This window comes from Bombus pascuorum, chromosome 7 (genome assembly GCF_905332965.1).
Source record: "Bombus pascuorum chromosome 7, iyBomPasc1.1, whole genome shotgun sequence".
NCBI classification, from domain to species: Eukaryota; Metazoa; Arthropoda; class Insecta; order Hymenoptera; family Apidae; genus Bombus; species Bombus pascuorum.
The window spans coordinates 6,642,788-6,668,225 of record NC_083494.1 but is presented as its reverse complement, the minus strand read 5'-3'; the positions used below and the strand labels follow the sequence as shown (position 1 = coordinate 6,668,225).

Sequence of the window (25,438 nt, the reverse complement as noted above, 5' to 3'; positions counted from 1 at the left end):
AAATCACGTAACTTGCAGTGCTTCGGTTTTCGATCGTGTGTTTAATAATAGGTATGTACGTTGTGCTTTGTTGCAACGTTTCCACGTTCCAGATCTGCATCGAAGAACTGGAACGTGTACGAAACAATTCGGAACAGATTGCACCGTATTAATAAAAGCAGGATTGTTTGAACTAGAAACGTTTAGAACGTTGAAGATTCGGACATTGCATCAACATTCGTTGTTCAGAAATCTAGATATTATTTATTCAAAGGTTATATCGAATTTTTCTCGATATCGAATTCCATAGTTTTCTGTAGTAATTCGAAGAAATTACAAGGACTGGTTGAAACGACAATTTTTGGGAGACCAATCCTATTGACGAATATTATATACAGTGGCTTGCGAAAGTATTCGTACACTTTGTATAGGAAACTTTTACCTACGTGCGTATATCGTGTGTGCTATATAAAACGTTTTGAAATTTTATTAACGCTATAATAAGGCGCTATAGTGCCACGATAACATTGGACAAATTTGAATCGAAGCTGAAAATCTACATAGAAATTACAAGGTATGATTATCACAAACTGATATCTGGCAAAAAATTAATATACTAATGTATACTAATGGTATACATATGAATAGTATGAATACGAATAGTCACTTTGAACACACAATAAGCGTTAAGGATGATCTCATTCGATACTGAGATTTATTAATATTATGGATGACTGCATATTTAAATAATTTTGTAGTCTGCGTAAAATATATTTGCGAATACATTCGTATCAAATATCTCGTATCCATAGCGCTTGGAATAATAGTTGACACACCGTGACACGTACACGACAACAAATTTAGGAAGAAATTCCAACGATAGTCGAAGAAATAACCCACCTAAGGAAATATAATACCAGATTGACGCATTTTCACAATAACAGACAAGAATCTCTACCCGGTTAATCCACCCAGAAGAATACATCCATAGAACCCTCTTCCGTAATGACAGAACGTTGATATAAATTCTCTGCACGACTGCTTTCTGCTGAGAAAAAAAGCTACGTGGTACACTTTTCAAATCTGTTACAGAAATTTACCGGATGTGACAAGTACTCAAAATTATTATAATAAAATAAAGACAAAAAAATATCTTGTAACTCGTGTATGCATCCCCAAAATAGTTAAAAATTTTATCAATATATATAATCATGCCAGTTGGACGCCATTATGGTGCCAATGCAATTTCAAAATGTGTCGTATAACAAAGATGATATGTTCATAAATGACATCGCCAAGTGTACGAACACTTTTGCGTGCAATTGTAAATATTTTATTTCTGCGTAGAAATATTTATATTACATATGTGTTTAAACATACTCTTCTACATGGAATTAATAATTAATGTACATACTATATGAATGAATACGCATTGTTTTTATCGTATTTTATATACAAACTTGCTTATGCATAAAACGAAAAATGTGACAATCTCGCGCTGTAACACGAGCAAAATGAACGAAGGTAAACACGAAAGGAGCGACACTTGGAGCAAATACGTACAAATATAATATGATTAATGTAAGTATACACAACATATGACAATCCGAAAAGTTCGAGCGAAACGAATGAAAAATGACAGATGACCTTTCGATCATGATACGAAGAAACTACCGTGACCTTGTTGGAGCTAGCAGCGACAGAAAATCGAGGCAAGCGTTCCCGCGGCATTGACACGCTTGTCAATGCCAATGGCAGCGTGGTTCGAGGCACGCTTTCAGACCGATCTTTTACCCTCTCTCTTTCTGCCGATCCTGTCTTATGATATATCTCGTGTTCCAAACAAGTTATGTTATTACTTTGGCCCGTACGTGGGCCGAGAGAGGAAGGTCACAACCTCCGGGAATTAGTGGCGTCCTAATTGACATATCCGTTCGAGCGTTTTCTGCTCGAAGAAGTGCAGCTGCGAGGATCGAAGTCGACAAAGGAAGGAAGGATCTCGTTGAAAGCCAACCGTCGAGATTATGAAACGAAATTCTGACCAAGAAATGCTTTGAATTGAAGAGTTTATACCTATCCCGGAAAACAGCTATATCCTTTCATCGTTACAATTGTTTCTATTACTTTGCAAATTGTCCATGCAGGAGACACATTCAAAAGGATATTAATTAAAACAGGACAGTACATTTTTTCCTTGTCAAGCGTCCTCATATGTAACGTACATTTAAATGAATTCTAAAATGTACCTGTTACGATAGCTAAATACTATATGTGTAATTAATACAAAAGTAAATTATAAAAAATATAAATAATTTGCGTATTTAAGATATATTAATGAAACTAGTTTTTGCGATATATTGATTGTTATACGAATGTGATTTTTATAAAATATATATATCACATTCGTATAACAATCAATATACCGCGAAAACTAGTTTTATTAAAATATCCTAATTGCACAAACTATTTATATTTTTTATAATTTATTTTTGTACTAATAAAATATATGTATATAAAGCATTCCGATATAAAGTAACTTTTCAAAGACGCTATATATTTTATTCGTTTAATTATAATATGTAATTGCAATCGATAAACATATTCGACTAATATCTCTGTAATTTTGTCAAAAGGACGTAAGATTGATATAACACAGGGTGATAATTATTTATATGTAACGGTATATTTTTAATCATATCGTAATAATTAAATATTCTAAACACTGCCTTATCTGTATACATATATACGCGGATTTATTTATATGGTCAAACTTCTTAGGCATCGCGAACACCGCATAGCATATCGAATTATGTAGCATATATTAAATGTAATTAAAAAGTTAGGATATAGTAGAGATTTTCGTCCCTTATTGGATATGCACACATTTTGTGCAAACTACAAATTAACTTTGAAAATTTCAAATATATCGAAGTTTTATTAACGTAGGTCTCGTAATATCATTATGCATAGCGAGCCCCAATTAGCGTTAATTAGTGTACAGAATGATAAATTATGTTCGACTGGTACAAAAAGTAGTGTAACAAGTGGTACAAAACTCAATTAGTTTTTCTTCGATTCTTCATTGATTCGTTTGATATATTGTAACATTCATCATACAGACAATTTTTAGTATAAAAAATTAATATTAGATTAGATTAATCTAGGCTTCGCTAGTTATGAGTAATTATTTTTGCGTCATACACCGTTGTATCTGTTAAATAAAAAAAAAAAAAAGAAATCATTAACGCAAGTGATATATTTTTCTATCTAATTTGACCACTTTCTATGACCCTTTGATAAAACTATCATTATCATTTGTTTTTCCTTTTTTGATCCAATAAATTTTATCAGTTTAGTGTTTATACGATACTTTCCTTTCTTTCGCGTTCTTTTTCCACCATTTAAAAAGCTTTTAACAATCCAAACCAGCTTTGCTAAAGGTTAACAAGCGCTTTATATCGCAGTAATAGAATGCGTTAAAACCTTGATTAAAAATTGTCACGATTTTATTTATTTGTTTATTTATTGTTTTCTTTTTCTTTTCTTCGAAATACGGGAAAGAACGAATGGTCGTATTGCATTATCAGGAAAGAAATTTGTTTGCGAACCATAGAAGTGTAAAATGGGAATGTTACTTAAGACTGTGACACGAAAATGCAAGCTTAGCAGTAAGAGGAGGAGAAAACGATGCACGGGTTAATTACGAGATCGCTGCTAAGAGAATTCCTTAACGAGTACCCGGTCGATTAGAGAGTTGTAACTGCCGGTCGTCGTGAGGTAACGGTCGTGACACGCGCGACTTCAGAAGAGAAATCTTCTTCCTTTCGTTCCTCCTCTTTGGTCATGTCGAGTAATAGCGAGCACGCCAGATGGATCTTGAAATCGCGTATTCGTCAGACTCCGCGCCACGATGAAATTTATCTTTCAAACGAAACGCTTTTACTTTGCCGGAACATTCATTCATTTCTCATTGTCAGACATCGCAATGTTTCTCCGAAGCCTACAATGTCCTTATCTGAACATGTTACAATATCCGCTTTATGGATATCATTCTTGCTTCCTTGAATATCGATGTTGCAACTTTTACGAGACACGTTTCGCATTAAATAATTTTTACATATCGATAATTTCGATGTTAACTATGTCTTTTACAACTGTTTGCATCACGTTCCTTTTATAAATCGTTAACTCGCAAATGAAAGATCTTTCCCAGCAAAAGGACAATGCTTGATAATGTTCCGTTAAGAAGCTTCGTTTCAGCTCTAAAACGCAGAGCTCCTCCGGTATAATCGTAGTAAGAATAATCAGCCCATGGAGATCAAATTTCTAATACGAATTGCAAATGGGACGTAGGTGATATTTCCTTAAGACATGTAATAGAATTTTTAAATTTTCTTAAAAAGATCATGACGAAGTCATTCTTGGATCGCATCCAAGAATAGAGACAGCAGCATAGATTTTTCGCGGAATCTCTTCCACGTTTATATTTCTATTGGCATAAAATTTGAAATGTGATTTCGCGGTAAGAATCATCTTATCTCAACTTATATTATATATGTGTAATCACAGTTTTCCAGGAACTTTGTGACTCGTTTACGCGTTCGTTCGAGATATTTCTCGCTGAAAAGATCGTGCATATTAATTATGCAATGATCCTATTAAATCTGCATTACATGTAACTTCGCTCTCGTGGGCCAGACTTTTACGGAGGAAAAGGAAGCTGGACGTAATTAAAATACGTTGAATACTACTATGCGTTCGAATAGGACAGATGCTTCGAAGAATCGTAGACACGTTTGACGACTTTTTTTCTTGCACTTCGTGTAGTCGAGTAGAAAAGAGGGAGACAAGAGGTTAATGCAACGTTTCCTGAAACATGAGGTAATCCCCGATCTCCAGCCGACATTTCAGTGCTAGTACGACCGGACACGCCCGCGCTTCCAGCCGTTTTTCATTAGTTCAGTCGTCAAAAGCGGCGACATCCGCGGGAATTTCCTAATAGATTGTGTAATTGCAATTCCTTCGTCGTTCTTCAGATTTTCGAATTACTTTCTGATTTCGTTGTCCGTTCTATTTTAACCAGTCTTTTCATGCGCAGTCAGAAAATCGTACGTTTCAACAGGCTTTCATTAAAACGGCGTTAGCTCGTTAACGCACGTTCGCAAGACCGACAGTTATCGAAATTTATCATCTGCGTAGTATCTATCAACACTTTCGATTCCATCGGATCAAGAACTGATGACTCGTCTCGTTCTAGCAGCTGTTGCACGCAACGTAACGTTTAATAAACTCGCCTAATGATATCCTGTTATAGGATTTGAAATATTAACGCGAGAAAAAGAAAGTTTCACTGACGACAAGTGAGAAGAGCGAAAGAAACGTAGAGGGGGTCTATATGACCCACGTATAATCAGCGATATCAGCATGGTAGTCCGAAATAGCTGGCTCTAGCTCATCAGTTGCATAATCGAGGAAAGTCGTGTAGGTACGCGAAGACCCCTTGGTAATACTCGCACGCTCGCATTCGCGTTCGCGCTTGCGCTTGTGCTTATGCTGGCGCTCGCGCGCGTGCGTCGTGTGCTTACCGCGTGAAAACGTGACGGAACAGCCAACAACTTAGCTGTCGTTTTCTTTCTTCGCTTCTCCTTCCCTTCCACCTCTTCTCTCGCTCTCTCTCTCTTTTCCTCTGTCTTGCGCTCTTGTTCTCTTTCTCGTTCTTTTTCGGCACGTATTTTATTATTTCTCCTCTTTTCTACTTTATTCTTTGAATGAAAGCATACAGGTTCACGCGCGTGGACGATATCACTAGTTCCTCTGCGCTTTTCCTTCTTCCGTTCGTTCTCATCATTCATCTTCTTCAAGCTACCATATGTTTCAGGTTTTTTTTCTCTTACGACTAGCGAAGTTCGCTTGATACAAAAAATGGACGCCCAAAACATTTGTTCTCTTTCTATAATATGTAAGTACGTATATACCGAGTGACAAAATATCAAAGCGGGCGAAACATTTTGATAATGATAATTATTTTATTGAGCAGACGTTATTTAAGGCACGTAAAAATATGGGATTATAATACACGCAAGATAACAATAATATGAACATTGAACTTCCATTTTCTTTTCTTATCTCTTACAAATGTCGCGCCACGTATAGTTAGAAATTTTTCGACCACCATGTAATGAAACAGAATTAATTAAACGATTCCTGCAGGTTCACGCGAAGTATTCTTCGTTAAATTCCCAGTGCACCGTCCAACGACGATTACTTACTTTCATTCCTATTCTATTAATAAACATTTATTTACCACAGAATTTATAAACAGTATACGAATTTGGTATTATTAAATCTTCGCTTCTATTTATACGTTTTTTTAAACAACCCTATTTTAACAAGAAAAGATACAACGTAGATGTTCAATCGAAAAGGGAATTATGTCGTGATTACGACGAATCTTTACAAATTATGGTAGATCCGATTTTCATAGCGCAATTGTTCTTAAATATTTCACGAGCTGTAACAATTTTGATTTAGGTAATAAAATATCTGCGGTACAAAGGACGCGGGTCTTTCGTATTTAGTTCTATATCAGCAAGTATACTGTCATGTTTAGAAAGTCATTATTCTAGGGCAAGAAACATCGATCTCTCGTATTTGTTGAGTAAAAAGGAAGACAAAAGCAAATACTTTCTGCAAATAACGCGGTATCAACACGTATTCCGTAGACTTCGTTCCGTTATAAATTGTAAAAAATTACCAATAGCTCCGAGAAGTCTGAAATTAATTAATTCTTAAAACTGTCTAAGATTTGATACGATTTCACGTGTAATTTTACCGCGGTTAACATTCATTAATTCAAATAGATCAGTCTAACTACGGACTCGTCAGCTTCTTGTTTAACACATTAAACGGTCGAAATAGGAAAAATAGAAAAGTATCGCAACTTTCCTGACGTGACAACACTCAGCGATGACTAATCGCTGTGACGTTATTTCGGCCTACGGTGGCGCGATGGAAAGATTGTTAGGCAGAGTTCATTGAAGACTCAATGCTCTGCTCAACCTTTATACACCATCGTATTTATTTCGTCAGGCGTAAGCAAGTGTTTAATTAATAACTCGCCAACGTAAAGCAGTAGAGTTTAAAGCAGTTTGTTCGAGTGTGGGAGGAGGAAGGCGGAAAAGCAGAAAGATACCTGGCGCAAAAAAATATTTACTTGTAAAACATATACCTACAAGCTTTCTTTCAGAAGGTATACACGAAACCACGTGTGAATTGGTTGACACGTTCGTCGTTAATTTTATAAAGTTTATTGCACTTGCTTCGTTAAAACTGCTGTCTAATATTTGCCTCCAAACGCCGGCGAGCCTAATTAGATATCGTTAGCGAAACTGGTCTGTATTTCCAATACATAAAGTCACTCTACGTATATGTAACCAGATTATAAATTGCATTTTTCATCGTAATAATTTATTTTCGTTTACGCAACCGCAGCGTAACGAAACGCCTGGCGGCGAACAAATTTAATTGTACCGACACGAAGTACGTATACAAATTCTCATACTGGTGATCTCGTCTTTCGCGTATCACGAGATAAGCAGGATCGTCTTCGCGAAGTTAATCATTCGCTCGAAAAAGCGTCAAAGAAAAGCGGTCGAAAAATTGACCGGCTTTTCGCGTATTCGTGGTAAAACAAGAAGCAAGTATAATCTGCATAAAGTCCTCTCTTCTCTTCACCTTCGATTTCTCTCCTTTCATACCAGCCACTTATTAAGCCACTACTTATGTAAATAGATGAACGTGCGCGCGGTTATCAGACGAAAGCCGATGTAAGCACAACACGTCGACCAACGGAATAGATAACAATTTTTTATCTGGTCGCCTGTCTTCGAAGCCATCGTTCTCTTTTGCTTTGGTGACGCCAGTGCACTTTGCTATTTTATCGGCAGCTGGATTTTCAAAGATAGACAAACTTCCGGTTGTTGCAACTGGAAAGCTCGTATTATCCGTAATCAATAAATTTCTCGCGCGAAAACACTTTTCCCCTACGTACATAGTAGTACAACGGCGCTAAAACGCGGTAAATTTCCGCAATTTCAAATCGTGACATTAAATATTCACATAAAGGTCAAATCGGTTTTTCTGCCGCTTTTGATTTTTTGCCATTTTCTCGGACATCGACTCTCGCACGTTAAAGGATTAAAGGTTTTTGTATCGTTAATCTCCTGTCTTTTGTTTATCCTATATACTCTTGTTTATCGGCGATAATCAGTTTACAAATTGACATGTTTCGTAATTGCTATAGATATGTTAGCTCGCACCGTTCGCCATGTATTTGCAATTGCTCGCCAAAATTTCGAAGAAACTAAATCTAACGCTAGTAAATAAGTAGAAACGCGTTAATTCGATCGAAGGACGAATTACTCGCGTTTTTATTTTCCTTGGTCGTCGCTCTTATATTTCTCCCATACGCTTTTCTTTCAAGAATTTTGATTGAAAAGAAACGGACGATGAAAAGAGCGCTACGTTTTCATAGCGTCACTGACCTAATACTAGATTTCGTATTATATACACGTTTGCTTCGAATCCCTCAATTTTCTATAACTTTCAAAATCGTTCATCCTTTCTTTTCGCTTGCCACCAATTTTTCCATCTTCCCTTCTTCTTTCTTACTTGCGTGTTTTCTCTCCTCTTCCCCTCGATGCCCTCTGGAACCGTCTCTGTCAATCGTTTTGACACAATTGTCGCGGCCTCTTTCTCTCCCCCACTCTTACTCCCGATTTTCTCTCTCTTTTTAACCGCCTATCACAGTCGGTTATACGCGCTCCTCTCTCCCCTCTCTCTTTCTCTCTCTCTATCCATCCAGGTCTCCCTCTCTCTAGGTTGTTCGGCTCTCGAGACCGTGACTGACTCGATTCGCTTCGACTCGGCAGTCGCGGTTAAACTCGCGCAGGAGGCATTACGTGCGATTTGCGCGTCACGCGCGTTATTCATAACGCAACGAAAGAGGAGAAAAAGAAACGTCTTCCGTCAGTAACGGCCGGCTTTTTGTTTCTCGCTCGTGCAAGTCCGAGAGTGGTTTGCCTCGTACGGAATTCATTTTTCCATCGCACACGCTGATCAGTGTTCGAAAGAGTCGATTCGACCGAGTGTGAAGTTCGGCAAAAGAGAATCGCGGTTTTGACGAGACTGGCCCGTCGTCGGAGCGCGAATGCGTTGCCGTGAACGGCAGAACGTCAAATTCAGCGCGCAACGAAAACAACCTCGCCGTGTTGCGAAATTCTCATCGCGTCGGTCCCAAACGCGTTTCGTACAGCGGTGAAAATTGAATCGACAGGCGTAAGAGAACGGTTGACGTTCAAATTGGGATCAAAGTCTGGTGACACAAAAGTGAGAAAGTAAACAAGCTGCGCGCGTGCACCGTCGTCGTGTACGCCATGTGCGCCCGCTCATGATCGGCAAGTGCTCCGTGCAACGTTTCGATTCGCGACAAGTCGCCGAATTCGATAGAAAGAAAATCGTTTGCTCAGAACTGCGAATTGTAGTACCGTTAAAAATCGCGATTGAAATTGTCTCGCTTTTGAAATCGCCAACAAAGTCGACGAGGAGAATGCTCGATTTCTCTGTTGGAACAGTGCGTGTACCGAAACGATAAGGTTAAGTCGCAGCTCGTCGAACAAAGAGGGAATAGCTGAAATCGACTGAAGGACTTGGGTTGTCAAAGACAGGGCGTACATTTCGTGTATCCTTCTTTGACGTAGCCAAAAAAAAAAAGAAAAGAAAAGAAGGTAGAAGAAAGGAAACGTGGATAGGAGAGTGTGCTCGTAAATCTCTCGTTTCTCGTCTATATTCTGTGTCGAACGTGGAATAAGCGTTTTAGATCGGAGTGAAAAGAAGTTGGACGAGATACGTTTGAAAGTCAGCTGTTCGTCGAGGGATAGAGCGCGCTGCGCTAATTCCTTATGGACTTTCGATCGTTCCAAGTATTTTACATCGCATTTCGTGCGCACGTGGTAATCGCGAGACGAGCATGACGGCAGCTCTGGAAACGAGGTAGTCGGTCGAATATCGTTGGCTAGATCTACGAAGGTACGGCGCTCGTCTCGAGGGTGTTGAATCTATCGAACGCTGTTCGCGAAAACCGGTTGCTCTTTCGTTTTCCCTACCGTGTTAACAATTAGTGCCACGTCTTCGAACGAACAGTTTGATAGATCGTTGAACATTCTTTACGATTAACGATCTTTCCCGAGATGCAGAAGTGATGGACGTCGCGAATCGGAGGCGCAGCAGTCGGCTTCCAGCTCGTGTACGAGTCGATTGAACGTCGTCTCCGACGAGCGACGTTTTCGACATCGGACCGGCATATCGATCGTCAGAAAGTAATTATTCGCTTGGTTGTTTACCAGCGTCACGAAACGGCGGCCAGACTCTGTGCGTGTCGAACCGTCGAGGCACGTGGATGTTATCAAAGGAAATTTGCCCCGAGAGGTCGGTCCGCAACGTGGGAGCGATTACAACACAAGCCAGTTCATTCATCGTACGGATTCCAGCGCACCGGAAGTGACGAGGACGAGAGTGCTTCCCCGAAGTTCGAAGCGCACGCACGAGCGCGATATAGTCAACTTTTGCAGAGAGCCGCGTGTAACGCGCGTGTATAGCAGAGTTGTTTCGTGTGGAACGGGAAACGCCGAGTAGAGAGTAGAAGAGAGCTTGATCGTGAGAGGGAACGAGCACACTGGTTCCAGAGAAGAACGCGCGCGCGGCACAGAAAGACGAAGAAAGGGGTAAAGGGGAAAGAAAAGGAAGCGGCGCAAGGCATCGAGGAACAAGGATGCGGTCGTGGCGGAGAATAGCGGGCTGCCGGACGACCGAGCGTCCTGCGAGACGCACGGTCGCTCCTTGAAGGACACCGCGGTTTTCGTGACCGGAGGATGGACTGCTCTGTCGAAGAAACGAGTTGCGTGCGAGAAGAGCAGCGCTCATTCTTACATGACGACCACGCTGTCTTGTGAACCTGATTGTTCCATTTCGTCGAGGCGCCCCGCCACACTCAGCGCACGATTATGCAGCTGAAGAAAGCGATGCTTAAGATATTCGATCAATGTGAGTTGCCGATTTTGCTTCTCCATCTCTTTCTTTTACTTCTTATTTTCACTGCCGTTCTCTTGCTTCTTCGTCTTGCCCCTTTTTTCACCTCCATTTTCCTTCTTATTCGTGTACACCGTTGTTTCGTGCTTAACTTCTTGCAACTCGTAGTAAAAAGCAATATGCCTATGAACGAGAGAGAGAGAGAAAGAAAGAAAGAGATCCGTTATACGTACGAATAATTAGAAATAATGGTTGGTAATAGCAGCAGTTCAATTATCGAACTGCATCACACGCGACATAAACGACATGAAATATTTTACTTGACAGAAAAAAATGTGCAGAGTAGAACAGTATACGCATTTATACGCAGTACATGCCAGAGGAAGAACGTAGCGCAAATGCGAATAATGAAAACCGGAAAGGACAGTAATATTGCAAAGTATCAAAGTAATTGCTGGAGACTGTGCAGAAAAAGCTTTAGAAGCAAAGAGTTGGAAGTAATTTTGTTTTAAATACGGAGAATCGCTGAAAGAAATAAGACGAAATTGCGAGACTGAAACCACTAACTCTCAAAGGGTTAACTACTTTAAAACCAATTCCCGGTGAATGAAAGTTTCTCGACGAATTTAGACTTTCTTTGTTACCTCTTTTATTTTTAGAACCTCGGATTTTAATTGTAACGAAATCGTGACACATTTTGAACGAAAAACGTGAGGAAAGTCAAAAGCGTTTTTCGAATAACGTCTGCGATCTTCTCGTAGAGGAAGACACGACGAGAAATTTAAATTCACGATACGACAAATTTTTGCTAACTCGATACATGTATTGTTGCGCTTAGGTATATACGAGACACAAACGTACAATACCGATGGGGTCTAAATCGAACGATGATAAACGCACTCGAGGCTACGGACAACAAACTGTCGAAAGTAACCGAGATGATGATGCCTCCGGCTATTCTATATCGACTGTAATACGTTTTTACCAATGTTACACCACATTGTCCAAGCATTTTTTCGTATTGAAATGGCTATTTTAGTTGTACATTTTGCGCATTTTGAGTCTCATACTTCGTTTGTACCGCGATTTTAAAAGTTGGTGTACAATACCTGTTCAGGCACGAGACGATAGCGAGATGTTTCCGTTCAAGTTCAAAGACAGTGTTTATAGCATCAGTTAATGCCCGACAGCGTTAGATGTAAAAACAATATTTCTCTATCATGTATAGTGACTGTCAGCTAATAATGTTTTCGTATTTGTTTGTAAAAGGTCCCTTCTATGTAGCATTATTATTAGAGAGGGGGAAATAAAGAAAGGGAAAAGAACAGATACGTCGTTTTGCAAACAGAGAAGAATTCATTGTATTAGACAGTGTTTAAAGAACTAAAAGGTTTCCATTAGTATCTATTAGAGAAGATTTTCACGATATTTGCGAGCGAAACTTTCACGACACATATGATCTCGTCGTTTCCTTTCGAAAGAGTAGAAAATTTCACGAAGGAACAAGATTGCTTGTTACGAGGTCAAGTATTGTCTGAACATAATACACGCTATACGGGAATAATTATTGTTTGTTGACGTCGCGGACGAAACGTTCTTATCTAGAAATATAATAAATGCATGTCCGAAATACAATGTATTCAAACTGATTGCTATGCTGAAATTGTTACATTAAATTGCATAATATTTGATGGTTTGAATCGTGTCGCTACTGTCTCACGTTTGGACGGATAATATAAATCGATTTTAATTCGACATGAGTTTGTACGAGTATATCTTGCTAAGGTTTATTTTCCAAGTTAAATTTGCTAGGAAATCTTGCTATATGAAAATACGGTACGCTCAATTCATCTATATTCTTTAGATTTTCAAATATATTTAACTATGCAAACCGTAACGATAGTAGACGTTTTGACCATCTTTACTTTTCTTCAGTCAAAATTAATTATGAATGAATTTAAGGAAGCCGCCGACGGAACTCGGCAAAAATAATGTTATATATATAACTAATCGTATTGTAGACAGGCACGATGTGATTCCTTATGAAAAAATAAGACGAGAATGTATAATAAAATCCTTTGTTTTGGAGAAAACTGAGCTTGAAAATTTGTCAAATATATTTGAACCTAGGTAATTCCAGGCTGGACAGAAATAAATAATGGCAGAAATAAATTCTACAGCCAAGAACAAGTAAGGAGTGTGGAACAAAATACTTCTATTTACGGCTTTATCGCGAAGAAAACAGAGTTTGAACGTGTTTAGTTAAGAATCGGCCTGTTACACATGTATGATAAATTTTCAAATTTATTTTTCTCGGAAACGGAACGTCTTGTGAAAATATTTCATTTTACAATTTCTACTTATTTTCTTACGTAGACTAACCCGCTGTCGATTATTTATTTACTCCTGTCCAGTGTGGAATTAGCCAGATTCGAGTACATTTGATAAATTTTCAAACTCGATTTTCTCGAAAATTACGCGTCGGACGAGATAATTATATTCTCTGTTCTTTATTATTATTCTGTGTTCCATATTTTTATTACTTTCTCATAAGAAATTATCTTACGTCAAACATTATTCGGCCGGGTTCTGTATAATTAATGTTCAATATTTGAGTCTATCGACAATTGGTTAACTGAACGTCGTTGGACAAACTTTTCTCTTCAAAATATCTGACCGAGAAATGGTGTTCTTCTTTTCACGGATGTACTAATTTCTTTGTTTCCGCTCGCCATCTGCTCACGTACGTACACGTATGTGCACACGAAGTTGTGTGCGTGTGTAAGATATCGTATAGATTAATACTCGTGCGAAGCAGTCTTCCTGTCCAAAAGTGTTGTGCCCGTTGTTGAGCTAACGTTTAAAAGTATCCAAGCATTTGTTTGTTTTTAACAAAACACAATGTAAATTACAAGTGACAGTACCGGTAATAATTTAGTTACAGTGCTGGACAAAAGTATTGGCACAGCAAGATTGTTATGATACAAATGCTTATAACTATTAAACAAATTGATTTAAACAAAAAACTTTTTGACGTATTTATTTATTATCTATCCTAGTTTATTACATAACAAGAGCAACAATATAAATAAAATAATACGCAAAATAATAACAAAAATATATTTTTTGAACATTTTATGGGTGGACAAAAGTATTGGCACAGTAGAATATTTACGCTTATAACTAATTACATAATAAACTTCTAATATTTTGTTGGCAGTCCTTTTCTTTTAAGGACTTCCTTTAATCTTCTTAATTATAACACTCGATCAGTGAAACTGGAGACTTCAGTTATTAAACAACAAAAAACCAAGAAAGAGTAATAATGTCTAGAAAAACGAAAGAAACCACAATTGAAGAAAGAAAAATAATATTAAATTTATATAAGATGAATAAATCTTACAACGAAATTGCACAAATCATAAACAGAAGTCGTTTTACTGTGCGTTCAGTCATAAAACGCTTTAAAAGTGAAGAAAATCTAGAGAATCAAATTAGGAGTGGTCGCCCTTCTAAGGTAACAATTCGAGAAAAAAGGAAAATCGTAAATATTGTAAAGAAGGATCCAAAAACTAATTCGACTGAAATTGCTTCGATGTTAAAAGCTGAGTGTGAAAAAGAAGTAAGTACCAAAACTGTACGTAGGGTATTGAAGGATGCCGGTTATTCTGCCCGTGCAGCACGAAGAAAGCCCTACATCAGTAAAATAAACCAAAAGAAAAGAGTGGAATTCGCGAAAGAGTTTGTTACGAAAGATACTGATTTTTGGGAAAAGATCATGTTTTCAGATGAAAGTAAGTTTAATATTTTTAAATCTGACGGCAGAATATTAGTATGGCGAAAACCCAACACAGAGATGGACGAACTGAATCTGCAAGCCACCATGAAACATGGGGGTGGTGGTTTAATGGTGTGGGGATGTATGGCATCATCGGGTGTAGGAGAACTTATATTCATTGATGAGATAATGGATAAATATGTATATTTAAATATACTCAAGCAAAATCTTTTGAAAAGTACTCAAAAATTAAACCTCCCCAGGGATTTCTATTTTCAGCAGGATCGAGATCCTAAACATATGGCGTATATTGTTCGTCAGTGGATAATATATAATACTGCCCACACATTAAACACACCACCTCAAAGTCCCGATATGAATCCCATTGAGCACGTGTGGAACGAATTGGAAAAAAGAATTAGGAAACATAATATCACAAGCAAGTCTGAACTGAAGAAAGTTCTTCTGCAGGAATGGAGCAATATTGTACCTGAATTCACTAAAAAATTAGTCCACTCGATGCCCAGAAGATTAAAGGAAGTCCTTAAAAGAAAAGGACTGCCAACAAAATATTAGAAGTTTATTATGTAATTAGTTATAAGCGTAAATATTCTACTGTGCCAATAGTTTTGTCCACCCATAAAATGTTCAAAAAATATATTTTTGTTATTATTTTGCGTATTATTTTATTTATATTGTTGCTCTTGTTATGTAATAAACTAGAATAGATAATAAATAAATACGTCAAAAAGTTTTTTGTTTAAATCAATTTGTTTAGTAGTTATAAGCATTTCTATCATAACAATCATGCTGTGCCAATACTTTTGTCCAGCACTGTATCTAATCGATACTATCGTAATCGCACATAGCATAACGTTACTACGAGTTTGATTTTTACACGTAAATTATTCACTCACTTGCAATGGAAAGATTAGAATTTGTATGATGAAACTTATGAAGGTGTTGCGATATTTTATCATCGGTTTACTTAATTTTTAAATTACGGATCAGAAGAAGAGATTTTTATAAACTGATAGGAATACTATGATGGTTAATCTTATGGGGTAATCGTTCGTGTCTAATAAATATTACTTTCAATCGTTAGTTCGTTGTTAGTTTGTAATACTTGTCTTAAATACTGTTTCTGTATAGAAATCAATAAGTGATAGATAGATAGATAGATAGATAGATAGATAGATAGATAGATAGATAGATAGATAGATAGATAGATAGATAGATAGATAGATAGATGGATAGATAGATAGATGGAGAGAGAGGGAGAGAGAGAGAGAGAGAGAGAGAAATCGTCCAGATACTTACGAGCGCCTAGTATACTAAGATGGTTTCTTTGACTGGCGCCACGCAGAGAGAAAAAAATGTAAATGAGTCGCGCGAGACAAAACGTGTTCTTTAATCATTGGCAGCGAAAGGAACGTGTCGGGAAAAAAGTCAGTTGAGACGAATGCGTGGCCGATAGATAAGAAGCATGAACGAACGTGTACGTAGTGCGACGTAGTTGTCGCAGCTCCGTTATCAATAGCTCGGTGCAATCGCACGGGTAATAAATTAGATCCGCTCGTAGAAGAGCAACGAGCGTTTCTATTACATAGTAGAAAAAGAAAGGAACGTCAGCGTGTCGCGTCGGCTCGGACGTGTATATAGTATCGTCTCGATGGAAAAGTTTGGTGTATTTGGTAGGAACGAAGGCGTATCATGGACTGCTGTAAATGCAGAGGCTTGCTCGAATGGCACGTACGAAAGTATTGTATTTCGTGTAGACGTTTGTTCCCCGCGGAACGCTGCACCGGTGGCTGGCAGTGTGCACGCTGCAATAAACGTAGCCGTGAGTCGAACTGCGGTGCATGGCATAGCCACGCGTTCCTCTGTGCTCCTCTATGCTCTACACGCTGTACGCTCTACGCAGAGCGCGGAGAGACGCGTGCATACGGCTGACTGTAACTGCATGCGTGCGTAACGTGATTCCTTCGTGCACAGCATGGGCCCCATTAGTGGCCCCCAGGTCGTAATAGCGTAATAGCTCGACAGGTTACTAGAAGGTATCGCGAAAACCCATAGCCTCTTTACGATAACTCGCTCCCCTATCGCGATTCGTGTCACCGAATAAATCTCATATTCGCGTATCTTCGCAGTCGACGTGAATTTTACCACCGCGTTCATTACCTGCGACTAATTTTTTTTCTTGCCGCGGCAGCCCCGTCGATAGCTCCGTCGTTCGATTCGAAGAAAATGAAATCGCGTGACTAGGCGTGTTGCTCTCTTCATGCGGATGTTCGATCGGAATAACGATATTGTCACTCGAAATTATAGAAAATTCGATTTGCTTCCTCAATACGCTTTCGCTAAATCGCTTGTTTATCAATGGCTTAATCATTGTGTCAATCAACGTTATTGTTCGTTTCAACGTTGTTTCGACCGTATGATATGCAAAGTATCACGCGTCAATAACGTATCAAGAAAGGATTTTTTCTCCTAACAATCGTGAAACTTGGTAAATAAATTGGTAAATAAGGAGCATTCGACGTTGTTTCAGTCAATGGAACGATGTATGGGATAATTCTGATTCGTACACCTTTTGCGCGATGTGTACATTAGAGAAAGTTTGTCGGAGTGGTTATTTAAATATTAGAAAGAGTTTCATCGTCTCGATTTTGATTTCATAATTTCGATCTTTATATGATTTTACAGAATGACAAAATTCTAAATAACAATGCTTTGCGAGATACATATGTAATTACTAATTACGTTTTAAGATATCGTCGCTCGCAAAATATTGTGATGCGATGCTTAGAAACACATTTTGAGAGACAAGTAGTTGTAGCAAAATTAACAGAGATGCGATAAGAAAATAACTTTCAACAGTTCTATGTGTGAATGTTGGTTACATTTTTAACATTTTACATGACACACATTATTACATACATTACGTTACAGACTACATTTTACAGTTTAAGATGATCGCTTTCCGTCTTACTCTTGCTTATCTTACGTTTATTATTAATTAGAAGAATATTGCGTTAGCTGTTTAGTATTATAGTTTTTCCGATATCGTTTCCTTTTTAGCGCTTGATATGGTTAAATATCTATCTTCAATACAATTTGAAATTTAAAACGAATTTAGTAAAATAAATCACTCTATAATATTATACGCATACTTATCGTCTTTTGTAGAAGTAAGTCTTTCTTTATTTTAGCGAACGATATCTAAATCCCCGATATAGTATGTCTTTTATCAAAGACGAATTCATCAGAGAACAGGTGTCTTATACGTCGTACATATATCACGCTGCAATAAATGTCAGATTTACGATAAATGAAGTATTATTTACAGGCCTATAAAATCGTGCTAGTTATATGTGATAAAATGAATAAGTAGGGAATAACTGCCTTACGTTCGTTATCTATAAACAAAAAAAAAAAAAAAAAAAAAAAAAAAAATGAAGAAGCTACGTAAATTTGAAAGATAACATTTGCGAATGATGTAATTTTTAACAGAAGTATAATACGCGTGCCTCTAACATTTACGTAATATTACCTAGTATCTTGTAACCAATATTCAAGTAATCCGAAGTAAAGATAACATGTTACTCGATTAGATTGTGATGAAAATTTCTAACAATACGTTCGATCACCTTTGGTAATATACGCAAACCAACAAGAATACTAAGGCACAAAAGTTTGCAGAGGAGCTTGTAACTAATTAATCGAGACAACAATGGATGTTTTTAAGAAAATGATGCAATGAGTAATAGCTGTAATAATTTCAAAAACTTTGTACGAATGTTTACTTGTCATTCTTTTTTAGTTCATCAATTTCTTAGAACTCTCACAATAAACAAAGCCGTACCTTAATTGTCATAGAACGTGTATGAAATTGCCAAGGCAGGAAACGAGAGCAAACAAAAGAGAGTAATCAGTTTCATGAATTACTGAGAACAGAGGAATAGAATGCTTTAAATTATTTTATTTAAAGAAGAAGAATTTTCTTTATCGAGGGATTTAATATTTTTAAAATAACCAATATCTTGTTTTACGTAATGAGTAACTGTCGTTTCACACATTTTTCAAGAACGAACGTATTAACGTAACCAAATTAAAATTGCATCCATTCTTCTTGAATTCATTCATAAGATAACAAGATTGTATCTTTTTTCATCAAAAGTGTTGTTTCGCGCACTGTATGCATATTTATGATATTTTATACAAATATTTCTTTAATAAATATTTATGATGTTTAGTAATGTATATACGCGCGCGCGTGTTATAATTTAAGTAAACGTGCATAATTACGTATGAACAACATCGAAAGTACTATGCGTTACTACCTTACAATTAGTTAATTAAAATTGTAGCGTTGTACGTGGCGATACAACTTGAGACTAGAAAAGGATAACAAGAACGTGCTCGAGTAATTTTGAACGGGTTTCAAGCAACAGTACTCTCTTGAAATGAAATCGTAATTGGATACTCGCATCGCTGCAATTACTTCGACTTTTTCTGAATTCGTTGCCCTAGAATGTCTGTACCCTAAATACAGCTCTCATCATTTATTATTTTTTTTTTTTTTTTTAGTTCGATAAAACTTAGCAGGGAACGGTATGATTTCTGTTTGCGGTTCTACCTGCCGGAAAGGTTGACATTTTTTGTGGACACCATCGGGAAAAAGGTGCTTCATCGTTTATCATTTTGTGGCGAAAATATTTGCTCTAGGCCAACACAGTTTGCTAGACGGGCCGAAAGCAAAACCGGAAGTTTGTGACAGTCGAAGCACAATTTCAATTTCGCTTGTTTGCCATCCGTTCGTTGATATAAATTCGGCAAATAATATTTTCTCTGTAATAGAATTTTCGCACGTTCGTTTCCGATTCGTTTACCCGAACAAGAAATTCGATGAATTTTAATGATTGTCCCCGAACAATTTTATCGTCTACTTATACACTCTTGGATAAAACGAAGTTTCCATAATCATACGCAATCGTTCAGTATTCTTATAGAAAATAATCCAAAGTAAGAGTAGTGCTATCGCTTGAATTAAGTAAGTCGTTACATTTGACCTTTTATCGCGAATTTCTAATTTACATTTTCAAAAAAAATTATATTAATGCCTGTTTTTTCTATAGAAGAAAAAACGTTGGTAGCAGATGCTCTTTGTATTTTTTATTGTGAGATACGTACTGCTTGTAATCTTATAAAAGAAAAAAAGGAATGTTTTCATAATGCTTTAAATAATCATGGCTTGCAAACTTAATCGAACTTAGTCTTTTCAATGTTATTATATTGCAATTTGTTATCGTCTAGCAACGATTCATATGACGTTGTATTTCAATTGTTTAAACAAACAGAGACGTGAATAAACTAATTGTAAGTAGACTTTATCAGAATTTTTCAATCGATGAAAACGCAAACACTTCAACATTTCAAAACAAATGAAAATGAACTTACGCGTACAGCACTGTCAAAATAAGCCTACCAAGTATCGATGTTTCCTTTCCTTTTCTTTCCTTCTTTTTTTAACTTTTTAATAAAACATCTAATGATCCATATTTACGCAGTAAACATAACAAAGAAGGTTTGCTCAGGAAAAAGCACTGGGACATTTTGTATTTACTATGAATTTTTGTTGGGAGAAGTATTACAGGAATAGAGAAAGCTGTTAGTTGGATGCTTGAAGAACTGTTAAATCTATTGACAGCGCGTTGATGTTCGCGAATGGCCACGTTAGCCAAAATCGTATTGAATATACAAACAAGGATTTCTTGTTTCTTGGTATCAGCGTTATGATATAGCAACGATTACTTTAGACAATGAAGAAATAAACGTCGTTATTGGTCTAAAATGCTCGCTATAATCGTCTAATCACTGCTAACTATGAACAGAAAAATGTTATAGAAATAGCGTCGTATTCACTTTCATCGTTTATGACACATAATCGAGTGCAGCGTGAACGACAGAAAATTTCTTGATAACGACAAAATAAAGAAATTGTTATCGAAAATAGTGCTATTACCACCGATCACAATTATTGTAGGAAATAATACAAAATGACGACAATGATAATTGTAAGGAAAAGAAATTATTTTCCAAAGAATTATCACATCTTATGTAACGAATAAAATCAAAACGCATACATACAAATGCGATAATTGTAAAAGAAGAAATAATTTTTCAAAGGATTATTACACTTTATTCAATGAATAAACTTGAGCCACGGATCACGGTAAATGTTAGAGGATTGTTATGTTTCTTGATAACGTCGAAAAGTTGAATGGAAGTAAGAATCAAACAGTTTAGCAAGCGATAGTTTAGGAGCAAGTAAATCCCTTAGAGTTAAAATGTTTTGTATTCGTTTGCACAGACGTATAAATGTATTTATATTATGATACGTTGTTTAAAATATTTTCCAAGTTTATTTTCTTCTCAATCCCCAGAAATATTTCCAAGCAAACGTAATACCCAAAGGTTACAAGCCCGATCGGATGGTATAACAAACCCACGCTCTTTTAAATTTAAATGTAAAATAGCATGTACACGATGCACTGGTACCTTAAAGCATTTAAGCTCTTTATCCGTATATAAATTTTCCATTTACATATGCAGGTGGTATTCTTCTTTTAAAGTGTGTTAGCGAATCGGGTATCTTTGAAAATATTTGAAAATATCTCCGTTTGTTGAAGTTAGTTGTAACTTTATATGTTGTAATCGGTTTACTTTTGACTACCTAACAGGTCGGGTTGCACTACGTATTCGGATGTAACTGCTTGCAGTCTACAATGACAAATATATATTTTCTTTTTTTAGAGAAATTGATAAAATAGATTTACATTTAATTGTTCTGTTATAGCACGATTATAACGCATTTAATTACAAAGCACAGCATCTGTTACACGATCGTACAAGTACTTGCATGACTTTGTTGATTCCATATAGAAACGTACCTGAAGATAGAGTGACGTTAATAATTTGTTGAGACTTTGGTATATTCGATTATTTTCCAAGGTTTACCTCGGATATATACAGTACGATTGAATGTAATCAGAAGTAAAAGAATTACAGAATATTAATTAGAACGAATTATTTGCAAATGTGGCTCTCTTCGTTCACAATGGTAACATTGAGAAGAAAGAATAATGGTCCTGATGGAATATTTTTGTACCAAGATATGATCTAGAGTCGTAGCAGAACTCTGCTTACTATATTTTATAGTTAAATCTGAAGAACTTTGAGGCACGTATTGTCGTTATCGCGTTTGGCTTTCTAGTTCCTAGATATACTTTTACGTACGTTTGTCATAAACTTTTCTTTCTTTATGAGCCATTAAATTCTGCAATGTGCATTCTACAAAAAATCTGTATCTCGAAATGTCGGATGCTATAGAGATATATGATACTGTAAGAGAAAGAAACAAATTTTTTATTTTATATAAATAATTTGTTAGTTAACGTTTTTAAATATCTATGTATACATATTACGTGTGTACGTGTATAATAACGTAAACGAATTATTATTAGACTGTGGATTCTTATGCGCTTGTAAGAAATTTGAAAGTTCAACATTGCACAGGATGTAGATAATATGAAACGATATGTAGCATATCGAAAGTGTAACGCTTCCTGTATTATTTGATAGATCAAAAAATATTCTACGGAGTTTCTATCGATTTCATTATGTTCTCAAAAACATAAATTTACATAAAAATTCATGCTCCAGTTATTACTTGTTAAACAATTCGAAGTTACCTTGATATCGCATGTACATGCATAATTTTTGTACAAAATACTGTAGGAAAATTTACATGACCTTGAAAATTATTGTGAGTATGGTCAAATTTACATAGCAATTTATCTAACGAGTATAATTATTAACGATTACAAAAATAAGTATTTTATTAAAACGTGCATAGAGCTCAGTTAGTAGTCGTAATACAAATTTGAGTAATTCTTATGAATCTCATTTTCCTTCGTTATGAAGGTACTATACATACGTAATATGCTGTATAGATTAGTATTCTCCATGAGAGAAGTCCATGAGTCCATGCTTATGTCACGTAATTTTTAAGTAATTACACGACTGTTGATTTTTTAGTATAATCTTTATTCTTTTAGACTCAGAGTTTTATTACAAAGGTCAATATTGTGACTGAATTGGAATTAGAAATAGAACCGGATTGAAATTAGAAATAGAACTATTTGAACGGTCTCGTACCATCAAAGAAGAAAGCTCGGTGTGGGTGTTCCCTTTGGAACTCAGAACGCGGATTCGTTGTCCACACTTTTTGGTGGAAAAGTGAGGGTAACGATCCGCGATGCCCATTGGTAAATGAATTAGGTAGTAAAGACAAGGAGAGCTAGATATGGCTCGTGGGCATCCTTGTTTATGGGAAAAGTTTTATCTTGCCAGGCACCCGCTTTCTCCGTATTAGGTAAGAGTCGAGTGCAACAAACATAAGGACCATCTGTAAACCGAAAATGTTTAAGTGAAGAAAACTGAAACTGAACAGATTCGGTTTATGTCGTCTTCTTAGGCCTGCTGCGAGTTACTAGAACAATGGATAGGTCTTGGCGTCCGGACTACGTGGAATTTTACAAGGACCGTCACATCTGGCGTACCACATGGCAAAAGGAAAGTTGGTACGTGACATTCCCCCCTCCTTAGATTGAACTTGGTCCCTCAAGTTTTCTTCAGGAGGCCCTTTGTGAAATCGCACTCGATGTGATTTGAAATTGCAGCTGATTCCTCTTCTCTTTGGGGGTGGCATGTATTGGTTGAGGTACAGGTGTTGGGTGTTGGTGGAACTGTTAACTAAGATTTCATTTCGGCGAAAAGAAAAGGTTAGATTGATACATAAATGGTTATTCTGGCAAAGAGAAGTGTCGACCTGGAAAGTAGGGTTTTAAACGATTCCCATGTATTTTTTTTTTCTTGAATTAAATAGTATGGAGTACATACTTTATCAATCGTGTACGGTCCCAACCATTCCACATCAAGTTTGTGTCTTTTATGATCGTTGTGTACTAATACGGAGTCTCCTTCTTTGAAGACTGATTGCGGCTTTATGATTTTTATTATTTATTATTTTGATAATTTCAATCAATTTATAACGTGATTATGTCATCAGGCATCAAGAAGTTTACATATTGGATCATCGAATTGTATTTTTTTTTTTTTTTTTTTTTTTTTTTTTTTTTTTTTTTTTTTTTTTTTTTTTTTTTTTTTTTTTTTTTTTTAAGCATCCTACAAATACTATACTGAAGCCTACATTATATAGTACGCCTTTCCGACTCTTGTATATATAAAAAAAATATCGATTCGGAGTGCAACTTTAAATACATACACATGTTTCATCAAATATTTCATTTCAACTTTAATCTATCTCTGTAATGCATTAATATGAATGTGAATATTGTACAAAGCCATGAATACACCTTTTATTAACATATATTTGTCCACTTTAAATTCTACTTAAGTAAAACAAACTTGTATTGAAACTTTGTGTTATTCAATAATAAGGGCATTGTAATTTTTACTGTAATAATAATGTGAAATCAGTTATCCACAATTCATGTTCCAGTCTACAGATATTGTTTCAATAGTAGAAGAAACATCACTTACTGAGCTTAATACTTGGTACATATTATAGTTATAATCTCTAGGCATTATAACATCCTTGTCTCAAATTTCTACTCTAATTCCTTTATATTAAATATTATTATTATTAATCATTTTTGGTTTAAACATATTATTTATACATTTACTTGCGAATAAAATTACATGTGGCAGTATAGTACTTAACTCATTAATAGAATGTATCTTCTTTGAGAATATATGATCATTATCTTATGATAATCTATCAACTAAAATTTTGTTATTTCTATGTTGACATTGAAATTGTACAAATAATATGTTATCAACTTATAATTGTTCCCAAAATAACTAATTAACAATGATTTAAACTATACAGTTTGTCTTAGAATGATGGATAATATAAAAATTCAAATTTATTAACAATACCTGACAACTTTAGTTGATTTTATGCTAAATAATATTAAATATTTTGATATAAAACACAAATTTCTGTTGTATGATTGCATCAACTAATAATATTCTAGAATATACAACGCTTAAAGATTTGAGTGAAAATAAAATTCAAAAACAATGTCCTTGTAATGTTAACTTATCTGTAAATACTAAAAGAACAAATATCCATCAATATCCATAATGTAAAATTATTTGTTTGTTAAATGCTTCTAGAGTATGGAACTTTATGTATACTCTTTTTATACCGCATCAATGTAATGTACTTAATGTATCAATAGTTCTAGAAATTTTCCGAGAAATATACGCAATATTGAAAATATAATAATCGTTATTCAACGGATTTTATATGTTCATAGTAACAAAAATATCTTTTTTTTCTAGTATTACATTTTAAATAATTCGTGTTTGACTTTTCGATAAAATTGGTTGTTTTGGCTGGGCACTCACCACCATTGATAAAGCATATCGTTGTCCGTCGGATCGTAAAAGTACTGTGGGTAGTCTTCCTTGTGTCTCGAGATTGTGGTGGTCTCGGAAATTGAC

At 36.0% G+C, this 25,438-nt stretch overlaps 1 protein-coding gene across 12 annotated transcripts in view; it reads left to right on the top strand.

The window, feature by feature from the left end:
* LOC132908868 (dual 3',5'-cyclic-AMP and -GMP phosphodiesterase 11-like) overlaps positions 1 to 25,438 on the top strand; it is a 149,182-nt gene that overhangs the window by 69,552 nt on the left and 54,192 nt on the right. For 4 of the 12 annotated variants that reach the window (XM_060963255.1, XM_060963252.1, XM_060963253.1 and 1 more), the window contains one exon: positions 10,383 to 11,079. The exons of the other annotated variants lie outside the window; for them this stretch is intronic. In XM_060963255.1, the coding sequence (XP_060819238.1) occupies positions 11,040 to 11,079 (40 nt within the window). In that variant the 5' untranslated portion in view covers positions 10,383 to 11,039. The remainder of the gene's footprint in view (positions 1 to 10,382; positions 11,080 to 25,438) is intronic. 12 annotated transcript variants of the gene reach the window in all.